The sequence below is a fragment of the Lissotriton vulgaris genome, chromosome 1_1 (genome assembly GCF_964263255.1).
Source record: "Lissotriton vulgaris chromosome 1_1, aLisVul1.2, whole genome shotgun sequence".
Classification (NCBI taxonomy): domain Eukaryota; kingdom Metazoa; phylum Chordata; class Amphibia; order Caudata; family Salamandridae; genus Lissotriton; species Lissotriton vulgaris.
Window position 1 is genome coordinate 1135761213 of NC_141685.1, and position 14474 is coordinate 1135775686.

General features: G+C 46.1%; 1 protein-coding gene across 1 annotated transcript; it reads left to right on the plus strand.

The window, feature by feature from the left end:
- The first annotated feature begins 7641 nt into the window (after positions 1-7641).
- Positions 7642-14093, plus strand: LOC147748780 (tubulin alpha-1C chain). Its single transcript, XM_086963809.1, has 4 exons — positions 7642-7835; positions 11329-11551; positions 12121-12269; positions 13007-14093. Exons 1-4 carry the CDS (start codon positions 7833-7835, stop codon positions 13976-13978), a joined length of 1347 nt encoding a protein of 448 aa, XP_086819935.1. The 5' UTR covers positions 7642-7832; the 3' UTR covers positions 13979-14093.
- The last annotated feature ends 381 nt before the right edge of the window (positions 14094-14474 follow it).

The window sequence follows — 14474 nt, forward strand, 5'->3', positions numbered from 1 at the left end:
AATACATAAAGAAACTTCCATGAAAATGGCTTTTCGTTAAATATATAGAACCTTTGAAAAACGTTTTCCACTCCGGCCACCTAAGATAGATAGTGCTTGAGTGGGAGGGGTTGAGCTGATCAGAAAGGTGGGTGTGTTGGTGAGTCAGTCTTCCCTACACTCCCAGCACTCAGGGGTGTTGTATGATAATTAGAGTGACCCAATCATCATAGATGACTCCATGTCACCGGAATACAACTTTCCACTTCTGGGTTTAAATTTAACTAGGTGGACTCTGTGAGTTACTGATATTGTAAAAACGCCCGCCATTGCCTTAGCATCCTGCCAACCCTTGGCTGGTAAGCTCACAAGCACAGTCTCCCTTACCTTCGTCTCATCGCAGCCACCCGTGCTCTCCCTACCCCATGTACAAAGCGGCCACTGAGCAGTTCCTTTTTGTCCTACAAATGACTCCAAAAAAGCCAGCAGAAAGCAGTTCTCCACATTTAGGTCAGGGATGAGCCACCCCCACTATGGTTTTGCTGCACAGTGCAATAGCGACAGCTTTCCATGTACAATAACCAGGGCCGGACTGGCTGTAGTGGCACTGTGCGTTTCCCGGGTGGGCCGGAAGGGTGGGAGCCGGTTTTGATACAGGTAGCTGGTTTTGCCGCAGTGTTGCAATATCGGCCACTTGTAACAAAAGCGGCAGCGGTGCTTCCTACTCGCACCCCCCCCCCCCCCACCCCTTGGGGGCCGGTCGAGCTGATTGCCAGGGTTGGTTTCAGTTCCCAGTCCAGCTGTGACAAAAACTCAATATTGTTCATGGACAGCTGGTCAAAATGTTCCTATAAAGGAGACCGTTATGAGAATACTTCTGATATAACTGATAAGTCCATCTAGCCCTAGTATTGAAATTAAAATTAATGTCAACAAGAACAAACCACACAGCATGGACCGCAGCGACATCTTATGTAATTAGTGCCCACATTTCATCAGCATCATTTAGTTCTATTGAGGCAGTCTGAAATTTCTCTATCAGTATTGCTTCTTTCATGTTTATTGTAGTAGAAATGTGTTCACCTATTTTGCCTTTTTGTGCTATAAAGATCACTGACCATTCCACGTCATCTTCAGTGTGATTCATATATAGTGCAGTACAAGTGGAGCCTCATGCAGCAATGCTGCAGAATGCGCAATGTCACTGCCTTCGTTGCCTGGCCTGTATAGATCTTTTTGCAAGGGTAAACAAAACAATACACAACATTTCTAGTGTTGAAGTTAGAGAATGCAGATCAACAGTTAACTTAATCAATCAATCAATCACAGCATTTATATAGCGCACTACTCACCCGGAGGGTCTCAAGGCGCTAGGGGGGGTCCGCTACTGCTCGAACAGCCAGGTCTTGAGCTGCTTCCTGAAGGCGAGGTGGTCCTGGGTCAGGCGGAGGTGGGTCGGGAGGGAGTTCCAGGTCTTGGCGGCCAGGTAGGAGAAGGACCTTCCATCTGTGGTGGCTCTTCGGATGCGGGGGACGGTGGCGAGGGCGTGGCCGGTCGATCGAAGTTGGCGTGTGGGAGCGTAGAAGTTGAGGCGGCTGTTGAGGTATCCTGGGCCTTGGTTGTGTAGGGCCTTGTGTGCGTGGGTGAGGAGACGGAAGGTGATTCTCTTGTTGACCGGGAGCCATGCCAATCACAGTTGACATTTGAAATGACATGTAATGGGTGGCTGCCTAAACGTGAGGGAAACCAGTAGAGCGCTGTTCAGTTTTGCTGGCTTGCACCAACCAATCCTTCAAATGTTTGCCTGTCTTAAACAAGGCCAAGGGTTTGGGAAGGCCAAATTGTGACAGTATTCTTCAATTTTGAAGGATAATGTTCTTAACCTTATTCGCCTTGGCACTGAATGTTAGAACACACATTAAGGGACACGCATTCGTTTTCTGTTTGGGTGCTGAAAGCATCTCACATGGAGTAAACTATGCTCTTTTCATAGCTGCTATGTCAAGGTTCAAACGCAACCATAGACTATTATTGGCACTTAGCATTTTTGGTCCTATTTCTACTTAAAAAATTTGTAAGTTCATATCTTTAGTTCCCATATTGAAATTGTGTCAATCTGTTCAATAAAGTTTGCTCTATTTTCCAATTTGGGTTGGGATTTTTTTTGTTTGCCACTTTGACTTTATTAATGTTTTGGAACTGCATACATAGTGCCATACGTTAAGCCTGTCTTCTCTGTCCCATAACTACCAGGGAGATGAGCTCAAGTTAATTTAGTGACCTGGAGGGTTCACCCTGACAAGAGTTGTGATTATTCCTTGAAGTGGTTAGCTATTCACCCCAAATAATAATCCAATTCATTACACATATAATAATGAAGAGACTGAGATGAGAGCCATTCTATGGGTTTAGAATGTAAATGTAAATGTAAATGTAAATGGATACTTGTATAGCGCACTACTCACCCACAAGGGTCTCAAGGCGCTTGTACGAATACCACTGTGGAACCCATCCTGGCTTTCCCTGTGAGGTGTCCACTCCTGGGCACCCCCAAGGTGGAGGCCAGGCATCCTTAGCGTTGTGGGGGCCGTTTTGGAGATTAAGCAAGCGATTGCCCAGAGTTGCAGAGTGGGACTCCATGATTGGAATAGGCACCGAGGCGAGAATTATCAGGTCCGTGAAAATTTTGAGCCCAAGACCCGCCGAGGCGGGGAATTGAACCCTGGTCCCGGGCTAGACCTCTGCATCAGGGTCTGCCGCTCTAATCATTGAGCCACACTTCCCTTAGAAGAGTAAGACCCGTCAAAGGGAACCTGTTTAATATAATATGGATGATATTGAGATGTGAGCCATTCTATGCTTCAGGTAAGACCGGCTAGATAAGTGCTGTTCCATACAACACGGGCCAGACCAAGATGTGAACCATTATAAGTACAGAGTAAGATCTGTCAGATAGCTGTTCCATATAATAAAGGCAAGACTCATAAGTGAATCAATCCACACATACAGCCCAAGTACCTGAGTTGTTCCATATACTAAAGAAGAGACTGAGATGGGAGTCATTCCACAGGTATAGTGTAAGACTCTTCAGATAGAAGATGTTCCATATATTCCAGGTGAGAATGAAGTGTGTGCCATGCCTTTATTATAGAGCATGCTCTCCTTACGTTAATCTTTCAAATAAAAAAAGAAGACTTGGAAATACAAGAATTGGAGTACAGACAAAACACAAACTATTTACAGCTAATGCATGTAGTGAGCCTCTCGGGCTCTAGCTGTACGGAATGACCACAGAACGCATCCCTCAATTGGTCACAGCAGAGGGGGTAAAGGGGAGCTGGGCCTCTCTGTGCCAGTACTAAATGGTAAAGTGTGTGCCTTCTGTGGATATGCATTCACTGCACTAGGGCTAGGCTTGAATTATCAGTCTACAGTCAGTGGGATTAGGTCAATGCTCAACCCCGCACGTGAAGCAAAGGGCTCCCTACATTACAGGCCTGACCAGTCACTGCCTCTCCTCGCCCGCTCGTGTTTGGAGGTATGTACGGCTGAAGGAGGCCGAGAGAGTACACAAGCGCTGCCTCGTCATCATTGTTTGTGTGTGGCCCCTTCGCCAAGCTCTTCAGCGATGCTATCTGGCAGTGCCTGGGTATGTAAGCCATTCCTCCATAGCTTAGCCCAACGATCTGCAGGCAGCTCTCAGCTGTGCACCACAGCACCACCTGGTGGCAGCTTCTCAGTACAGCAGTTCAGGAAGCCTGTGAGGAAATGGAACAGTGGGCACATGTTTTCAAGGACAAGGGAACCCAAGGGTATACAATGTACCATAGGTATGGAATGTTTGTCGAAGAACAGGCGGTCCATTGGTATGGAATTTCACAAACCAATGAGCATAGAAAGTAAATAAGTTCTATGTAACAATCTTTTAGTAGCATTGCTATTGAAAGTCATTGTTCTGTATGTCGACAATGTTTCAATCCCATTTATTAATATGGGGAATATCATCAGGACTTAAATTATACCAAGACTTAAAAATATCTAGCATCATTCCAGATGGGACGATGGATGGAGATGGTAAAGGTGAGTGAGAGTAATTGCGAGCTGGTGCTGCCGTGAAGGGGTACTACGCTTCTGGAGGAAATCACAAGATGACCGGTGGTCGAGGTAAAATCTTGAAAAATTGCAGCGGATAGAAAATGAGTTGCATATTGAAAATACTTCTGCGGTGGGGGAAGGTGGCGATACGTGAAAGTTCACTGTGGGAAGGTCTGCACCCGTCTGTCTCCTGGAAATAAAAATGTCTGAATTGTAAAGTAGCCCCCTTGTTGTTTTTGGTCTTGTTTTTCCCACTTTCATTACGTTTTTTTCTGTTATGTGATCGAATAAATAATTGAAAATGTTCTTATTTCAAAGCTCTTGTTACATAGAACTTCTAGGACACGGGCCAGAGGCTGAAGCTGAAGCTCAGACTACTGCTCACACCCACAAAGAACTGGATCTACACATATGGAGGTCATCACTCCCTTCTCCTTGCAGGAATCATCAATGTGGTGGTGTAGTACTGGAGCCAAGGCACCTAGCAAAGTTCCACGTCACCATAGAGGGAGAAGGAATCCTCCTAGGGGGCAACACAGTGGAAGACTTCTGTATGGTACTCTTTGCACAAGAAGTATGGGAACTACAAGTAGACCACCTGCTAGACCAATTCCCACAACTGTTCCAGGGCTTGGAGTGTTTAAAGGGCGACCCTGTAAACCTTCACATTGACAAGATATGCAGCCTACTGCATCAAGGCACAAAAGGGTGCCAATCCACCGGTGCCCTCTCATGGAAAAGGAGCTGGACAAGCTAGATATCATTGAGTGACTACCCATTCCAACTCCTTGGATCTTCCCTACGGTTAGCACTGAAAATCCAAAGAATCCCAGGGGTTTCATACTATACATTGGCAAGCGCCTGCTCAACCGGGCCATAAAGAGGGAAAGCCACATCAAGCCAACAATGGATAATGTTATCACTGATCTGATTTAGACGCAGTGGTTCTCGAAAACTTACCTAAACGCAGGGTACCACCAATTAATGCTTCGTCCAGAAAGTAGATACATAACAACATTCTCGTCCCATCTAGGGTTACATCGCTACAAGAGGCTGAACTTTGAGATCTCCTTGGCCGCAGAGGTATTTCAGAATAGCAACTGAGACAATCTCAGGATTAGAGGAGGTCCTGAACATAAGTGATGATATTCTAACTTACTCTACAACCCTGGAGGATACCCTGCAAAGTCTCATGGATCAAGGCATCACCCTGCACAGAGAAAATGTCTTGTTCTATGAGTCCAGTATTGAGTTTTCTGATATGTCTTCTTTAAAGACGGGCCAACAAGAAGACCTCATTAAGACAGAGCAACTAAGAAACTCCCAGCCCCTCGAAACACAACAGAGGTCTGCAGTTTTCTGGGGTTGGAGACATATTGCGGGTGGTTCTTCCTGAATTTGGTGACCCTGTTAGAACCCTTAATTCCCTCGCCAAAACCAACTGTGAGTGGGGTGCTAAAGAAGAAGAAGCCTTCAAGGGAATCAAAGACACTATGCTGAGCAAAACGACCATTGCATACTTCAACCAACAAAAAACTAGGGAACTGCTGGTGAATGCCAGCCCAGTTGCCCTAGGGATCATTCTCATGCAAGAACAAGAGCTGAGCATATGCCCCCACACCCCAGCAAGCAAGGCACTCACGGCAACAGAAGCACGATATGCCCAGATCAAAAGGGATGCCTTGGTAATCAAGTGGGGATGTCACCACTTTCATTTATAAGTCTATGGGCATGAATTAAAAGTGCTTATGAACCATAAGCCCTTGATCAGTCTCTTCTGAGTCATTAAAGAAGACGTGTAACAATTGATAGGGAAAGTTCCCGCCAGGGATTTACTTTAAAGAAATTAAATAAACATCAATCACATGAATGAATCTATTATCAAGCCCAGCAATGGTGACTGACTAATGAACAATCAAAATTAGAATTTAATTATTTGTACTTTGATGAGTCGTCCAATAAACAATTTTAACACAGGTGTGTATAGTTCAACAAATCAGAATATTTATTACAAGCAAATGGACAGGGTACAAAATGAAATAACTACATACGGAGACCGAGGTAAATCAATATTGAACAAAAGTTGGGACTTCAGGCTCAAGTATGTAAACATCTATTCCAGACTTTTTGTATTGTGGAAAACTAATCTGAAATAACAGAAAACAATTTCAAAAAAGCAGGTAATTGTGGAAATAGATGAACTAGTCGACGTTTCGGTCTCCATGGCATACAAGTCCATTGGACCATCTTCAGGACGATGAATTAAAAGTTAATATTTGGCCCTTATATATGGTCAACTAATATATTTCTTGGACCAGCGGATACGGATGTTATTTGATAATTCCAGATAGCTAACGCCAGACAAGTTCTTGTCACACCACTCAAAAATCTCAGACTGACAGAGGACCGATTGGGAGGTAGATACAGAGGTGTACCATAATATGGTGGCGCATGTCCACAAGCTATGATGCTATCGGAGGTCAAGGATGCGACCAATAATGATGATGGGCTACAAAATGTGATTGGAGCATTACAACAAAATACACTTAAGAATTTTCTTCAGAATGAGCCTCCCACCCTGAGAGGATACACATTGACAAGCTACTATTCAAGCTGTGCTAGTCAAGGACAGATACTCGGGTGGAAGTTTCAGATCCCTTTTGAAAAAGGCGAATGGACGGTACCCGATGTCAAGGGCACAGTGGTGTATGACCAACCGGGGCAGGAGATGGCCATTAGAAACATGTCATGGTTCGAGAAGATTACAGCCTCTCTTGGCCAAGTCTCACCAGGGGCGGTAAATGAGACAACATGACCTGAGGATAATCTTGGCCTTAAGACAGGACCATAACTGGGCCAAGACCTGGGGAGCCACGGAGTGCCAACCCCGGGTGTTGTGCCAGCTCAGGGAGCCGAGCAAGCGAGGCAGGGAGCTCCAAGGAACCACGTTCCAGAGGGGTCCCTGAACCGATCCGCAGCATAAGACATGACATGAATTAAAAATTCTGTCCCAGTCAGCGGTTCAACCTGCTAGGGTCGAGGCGCATTCCAAATTGTAGAGGGATATAGTGAGCCTCCCGGGTGCTGTACAGAATGACCAAATCACGCACGCTTCAGCCGGGCACGACCAAGGGGGAATTGAACCACTCTGGGCCAGTCCCAAATAGTAAAGGCAGCCTGCCTTCTGTAGATGTATGTTCGCCTCTTTAAGACAAAGCACGAACTGCCCTTACACTGGGTCTGTCAGGAGTTTTTTTTTTAAAGAATTATAAAAATGGAATAATACATATGCCTTAAAATCTGTAGTAGGGTAAAACAAGAAACTGAAGAATACAGCTGGATATAGCAAGGTTAATTACTCTCCAGTCGGGCACATACCGACCTCACTGCAGTCACCTCCGAGACCACAATGTGTTTGGGAATTACCGTCCCACCTTCTACTCCATGTGACAGCAAGCGCCTACCAGCTGGCTGATTTAATAGCCGCACTAGATAAACACGAAATCCAATCGGCACCGCTTCACAGGGCGTGGCGTGCTCAATAGGCCGTCGGATGGGCGGGACCACGGGTACGTCACGGGTAGGAGGTTATATATAACCCTGCCCGCTGTGCCGTTTCGCATTCTTCTCACTGAGACTCCTAACGGTCGGTCGGTGAGAGCCCCGCCCGGAACACCCGCATCCCGCCCCGCACCCTCCCCCACAGGAGCCGCCGCACTCCCTCTGCACACCGAAATCTAAAAACTTACTGCCACATCATGGTGAGTACCGGAGAGATGGAGTGTGTGCGAGAGATGGGGCAGCACGCTGCGCCATCTCGTTTGCCGCGTGTTTCAAGGATGCTATGGGCACTGTGCGCATGCGTCGACACAACGTGTGGCGCAGAGGTTGAATTGCGTACGCTTAATATTGCGGATGAGGGGTGCGTATAGACGCGCACGTTTCATCAAAGGATGGAGACACGCGATCGCCATTCTAACGGTGATTACGGCTGGCGAGGGCTCCGTTGATTGGGTGGCAAACCCTGTGACGTAGGCAGTCCTCTGTTGCGTGTGCAAGCATGTCATCTCAATTATTGGTTCTATTATAAACTCTCTGACACCTATGGGTAAAGTCCGCGCTATAGAAAAATGCCTTGAATATATAAATAAAATACGCTTCGAGGTGTGATCTTCAGATGACGTGGGATAGGTATTTCATGGGGATATTTACGTAGAAGTGGGTGGGGAATGGAGGAAATGAGAAGAGGGTGGATGAGTAGAGATGCGGTCGGTTAACTAAAGGAGAGACCGCAGTATAGTAAAGGGTGTTTAGAGGTAGGGGGATTTTTAACTACCAGTGGTCGGAATATGACTGGAAAGGGAACGACTGGTGTTAGAAAACGGGGGGGGATGCGTCCAAAGGGTCTGTAGAGTGGAATGTGTAATATTTGGGGGTTGGCTGGAATAGGAACATATAGCGGTACGAGGACGTGTTGGGTAGTGTATGCTGTGGTTGTGAAGTGAGGGGTTTGTAGAAAGCTGAGCAGGCGTGGTTATGGGTGTTCATGAGGTTTGGGATTAGGGTGCTGGTCCAACGGAGTCCACAGACTGCAGTGGATGGGAGTAGGGCGGAAGGAGGCATAGAGATGACAGGAGTACACCAGAGAAAGGGGTGGGGGCTATGTGCAGGAAGGATGGAGACGTACAATGAGTCGGCAGAAAGGGGGTGGGTGAAGTCATGTCTTCTGGGTCCTACTGTGGACGTTTTGAAGATAGCCGAATGAAGGGTGAATGCTGGTGGTTAGGGGCGCCTTCAAGGGGTATTGTGGGTGCACCGACGCTAAACGCAGGTATTAGCAATGGGAGATAGGACCCGTGTATTGGGGGTGGGGTGGGGTACCATTTAACTGCGCTGGCCTGTTATTTGCAACGCCTAGCTGCTTCAGCACTTGTGTCGACCGTTATGTAATTCTAGAGGTTAGCTGAACAGTTGATGTATGTCTGCAGTAAAAGCACACCCCCTCGCCTGAAAGAGAGGGTCGATGGTGCTCGCCCGCTGCAGAATAGCCACAAAAGCGGCAGCCACCAACAAAGCACTGGGGAGCGGCTTCCTTTGCTCCTGCTTGGTATTTGAAGGGAGGGGGTGGAGATGCTCCAGAGGAAGGAGCTCTGTGGCAGGGTTCCTGTAGCCGATGGGGAGGTTGATGGTCTGTCTCGACACTTATTGGGAGGCATCTTCAGTGCAGGGAGGTTGCCGAGTATTTGCATATGTGCTCCATGGTTGGGGCGCCTGCGGAGTCTTAGCATCCAATCAGCCTGACTGCTACAATGGTGGAGTGGAGTGTAATGGCACTTTACGCCTGCGTCAGCCTGACAGCCCCGGGGGAGGGGGTGCTGCCCGCCTAATTACCATGAGACTGCGGTAAACTGCTGAGCTCAGCCCAGTCTGCAGCGAGTCGATTATGTCAGCCACGCGTTGCGTAGTGAGCCTGCCCTGTTATTTCGGGCCACTAGGGGCAGTCAGGAGCAGACCAGCCCCCTGCGCTTCTAACGCTTTGCTTTTTCACAGAATATATCTCTGCGCTGGCCGCCCCCGCCCAAAAACTCCATTCCATTTAGGCTTCCCTTTGTTTCTCTGGGTGTGCGCTTCTGAAACGCTACACTGTTTCTTTCCCAGAGTCATCGCAGAATTTACAGCAAACTCGCATTCTCCATCCATCCGACATGGTGTTACCCAGGCAATTGCTTGTATCTGTACAAACAGGCATGCTATTCTTCAGTTTACTGGATAGTGAACGCCACCGGAGCAGTCAGTTTTATGTACTACTACGCATCCGTTCTCGCCAAGTCCGAGGACTGGACATGAGCCAGTGTAAGCTGGTTAAAGAAGTGGATTAATGCCCAGCGGGGACTGGTGAGGACAGATCGTTCGTCTGGAGCCAGTCACATGGTTCGTCCATTTTCTGCACCAGCTACACCGCAGGGGGTCTTCTACCTTCACTAACAAGAGTTCAATGTAAATTGTGCCGAGCTACGAATAGCATTGGAGTTGTAAACATCAGATAAGAATACATTAATGTCCACTCTATGCAAGATTACCAGGAGGGATCACCCCGATACAGGATTGACAGCAGTAATTTAAATTAAAAAGGCGTAGTCAGTGTGAAATGATTCTACAAGCGGAATGCATTACAGCGGCAGTGCGCCCTGGCACCAAGGTCATATTAGTATTACCTTTTCCAATGTTGCATGATTCATCATTCAGTTATCAGCTTTAACTATATTCTGGAAATTATGGGGTCTAACAAATAAACACCTTTTAGTTTTAATATTCATATATTATTTAAACCAAACAAAAGCTTTTAGTAAAGATTGAAGACTCAAATAATCTTTATTCGGATACGAATATCCATAAAAGTACAATTCATCACCACCAATAAAGATACAATAAATGGTAAAACATATAAATATACATTATCATCCAATACAAAATACAAGGATAAAATCACATTAAAAAGAGTAGGACGGGCCTAAAAAACTAGCAGCTTGAATGGCATAGTGCAAATGTAAATTTGAAACAGTTTGTGCAAATCAGCAAAGGATTGTGAATAAAGTGCGATAATGTGCAATCGGTCGGCCAGTGCAAAAAAATGGGATTTAAATTAATTTGTGCAAAATCAGCAATGATTTACATGTAAAGTGCATTATTGTTCAATAAGACAACACTATCTTCCAGATAAATTCCGAAATTATTCACTGGGACTACTTGCAACAACATCAAGGTATTAATTGTAAGCGGGGTAATAAAGGCTTTGCGCTTGGCCATCTTACAGAATTTATTGCACGTTTTACAAAATGTATGACATTAGGATTCATTCATTGAAGCACAGGAGCGTACCGCAGCTTCTAAGAATGTGCTTACACGGAAAATCAAATCATCACTTCCTGGTTTTAAAATGTCAAAGTATGCCAATTTAAAATCCAAGATAGCCCGTGCCTTGAAATATGGAGCGAAGTACTGTTTTATGTATCTTTTATCAAAGTGGGCTGCCCTGTACACATAAAATCTACTCGCGTGTAGCTGGGGAGCTATTTGTTGGCGAAGCCAGAACTACAGGTTCAGAGCAGTAACAATTGCTTTCGGAACTTTTTAAGGCTGGCTTTCCATTCTTACTTTCTCACAGATTTGGCCCACCAAGTAACTGTTCCCTCCAGGATAGTTTGTGCTTATTATCGCGTTCCTTTACTAATTCCACTTTTGTATCCTTTATAGCGTGAGTGCATCTCCATCCACGTTGGCCAGGCCGGTGTCCAGATTGGCAATGCCTGCTGGGAGCTCTACTGTCTGGAACATGGCATCCAGCCCAATGGACAGATGCCCAGTGACAAGACCATCGGGGGAGGCGACGACTCCTTTAACACCTTCTTCAGCGAGACCGGGGCTGGCAAACATGTACCGAGGGCCGTGTTCGTAGACTTGGAACCAACGGTCATTGGTAAGGCCCATCATGTATATTGCAGTAGTTTCAGGTTTCTTATTACTTCAGACCTTAATTCTAATTATTGGGTCTGTTTACAAATGTCCTGGGGAGAATCTATTTATCGTGCCAGATAGAGCCTGACACCCCAGGTATGGGAGTTTACCAGGAAAGATAAACAGCACCTTCTCTGACTTTTCTATTTATTGGCGAATAACATGCACGTGTTTGTCCTTACTTAATCAAAATCCGTGGGTCCCGGTAAATTCCCTGTCTTTTTTACCCATTAAATTAGAGGCTGATGATGCTGAAATTTACCAAGGGGTGCAAACTTGGTACCTGGCAATTACTGGGTGCAATAAACATTGTACCTCATTATGATGGCGTTCCCTGCATAAACACAAGTTTGCCCAGGGATCACACTTTAAAAGGGGCACTTGTAATCTGGTCACTTTTCCTTTCCAACATCTTTCCCCCTGACTTAGCTGATGGGAAGCATGCTAGTATGCATCCCTTATATTGTAGGAAAACCTCAGAAAAAACACATTTTATGGATACTTAATGAGTTCTAATGTATTACTCTTAAGATGAAGTACGCACTGGAACCTACCGCCAACTCTTCCACCCCGAGCAACTCATCACCGGGAAAGAAGATGCAGCCAACAACTACGCTCGTGGCCACTACACCATTGGCAAAGAGATCATCGACCTGGTGCTTGACCGTGTCCGCAAGCTGGTGAGTTTGTATGTGTGGCTTCTTAGGCTATCTGCCTTTTAAAACTGCTGATACATTTTATTTGGCATATTCTAAGCAAGTGAACTGCCTTTCGGAAATGTTGGCAGCTGAAATTTGAATTGCTGTGGCCTAAAATCCATGCCTGTGATTATGGCATGACCACAAAACACTTGTCTCACATCAAATAAGTTCTTTGATTAAATGTACTTTGTGGGTGGGCCTTACATGGCTGTTTGTCCAAGTATTTTTCATTGCCAGCAGTTATTCTTTATGTGCCAGACCTAACTAGCAACATCACTGCAATTGTACCGAGTCGCTTGTGTGTAATCAGTTTAGCTATATGCAAAGTGACTGCTTTAAAAGTCCAGTTTCTTTTTTAATCAATTGATGGCAGGTGTGTATCCATTACAGTATCATGTTTTTTTTTTAAATAGTCTGAACTGTTAATGGGCTCAGCTATACACAATTCTTAAAACCCATTGATCCTGTTGGTTAGTATTTTAAATTGCTGTATTTCTGCTCTATTGTCGGTTACTGCCCCATGAGCTCAACTCAACTGATTGACCCCATATTTAGTGTATCAAGCACATGCTGAGCTAATCCCCATCACTGAATTCATAGTGGCTCTCACCCTACTACAAAGTTTAACAAAACCAGTTTGTCAAGACCGTTCTATAAGTATTTGAGGTGGGTGTAGCTGAGTATTTGTGCTTACTATTTGTTTTTTCTTCTTCTAGGCTGACCAGTGCACTGGCCTCCAGGGCTTCCTCGTCTTCCACAGTTTCGGTGGTGGCACTGGCTCTGGTTTCACGTCCTTGCTGATGGAGCGTCTGTCTGTCGACTATGGCAAGAAGTCAAAGCTGGAGTTCTCCATCTACCCTGCTCCTCAGGTGTCCACAGCAGTCGTTGAGCCTTACAACTCTATCCTCACCACTCACACCACTCTGGAGCACTCTGACTGTGCTTTCATGGTGGACAATGAGGCCATCTACGATATCTGCCGCAGGAACCTGGACATTGAGCGCCCAACTTACACCAACTTGAACCGCCTTATTAGCCAGATTGTATCTTCTATCACTGCCTCGCTGCGGTTTGATGGTGCTCTGAATGTCGATCTCACAGAGTTCCAGACCAACTTGGTGCCCTACCCTCGTATCCACTTCCCTCTCGCCACCTATGCCCCAGTCATCTCTGCAGAGAAAGCTTACCATGAGCAGCTCACTGTGGCAGAGATCACTAATGCTTGCTTTGAGCCGGCCAACCAGATGGTAAAATGTGACCCACGCCACGGTAAGTACATGGCTTGCTGCCTGTTGTACCGTGGCGATGTTGTGCCCAAAGATGTAAATGCTGCCATTGCCACCATTAAGACCAAGCGTAGCATCCAGTTTGTGGACTGGTGCCCAACTGGTTTCAAGGTTGGTATTAACTACCAGCCTCCCACAGTGGTCCCTGGTGGTGACCTGGCCAAGGTGCAGCGCGCCGTGTGTATGCTGAGCAACACCACAGCCATTGCGGAGGCCTGGGCACGCCTGGACCACAAGTTTGACTTGATGTATGCCAAGCGTGCCTTTGTCCATTGGTACGTAGGAGAGGGTATGGAGGAAGGAGAGTTCTCCGAGGCCCGTGAAGACATGGCCGCCTTGGAGAAGGATTACGAAGAGGTGGGTGCTGACAGCATGGATGGTGAGGACGAGGGGGAGGAGTAGTTACATGAAGTAGCCCAGCCTCGCGCTCTTTTGCTACCATTTTAATTCTGTGCCTTTTCTGTTCTGTAAAATTTCCATCTGCAACCTCCTTAATAAACTTGAGTGTGGTTTTAAATTTGACTGCTTAATGTGCTTTGGATTGGGAGGGTCTGCTATTAAAGGATGAGCTGGCCCCCTGTCATTGAAACTGGTAAGTTGCATATGATTTCAAATTCGGGTGGATGCTGTGTTACACCATGTACCAAATGCAAAGTTTATGACCTGGACTACAACTTTGCCCAGAGGTGCCTGTTCACGTTGTTGCAAGTTAATATTGTCTTCTCTTGCTGACATCATGCATGTGGCAGGGTTCCCAGTGTAAACCGCGTGGTGACTCATACCAAGGATGATTTGCCACAGATTCCATGCAATAGAAACAAACATTGGTGAAGACATTAGGGTCTGGCCGTGTCAATTTGGTACTGTAGTGCGAGCGCTTACCAAAAAAACGAAATGT

Bases quoted from the DNA above. Each gene is read 5' to 3' on its own strand.
- LOC147748780 (XM_086963809.1), top strand. The intron at 11,552-12,120 runs GTAAGGCCCATC...ATTACTCTTAAG, and splicing joins CTTGGAACCAACGGTCATTG to ATGAAGTACGCACTGGAACC. The intron at 12,270-13,006 runs GTGAGTTTGTAT...TTCTTCTTCTAG, and splicing joins TTGACCGTGTCCGCAAGCTG to GCTGACCAGTGCACTGGCCT.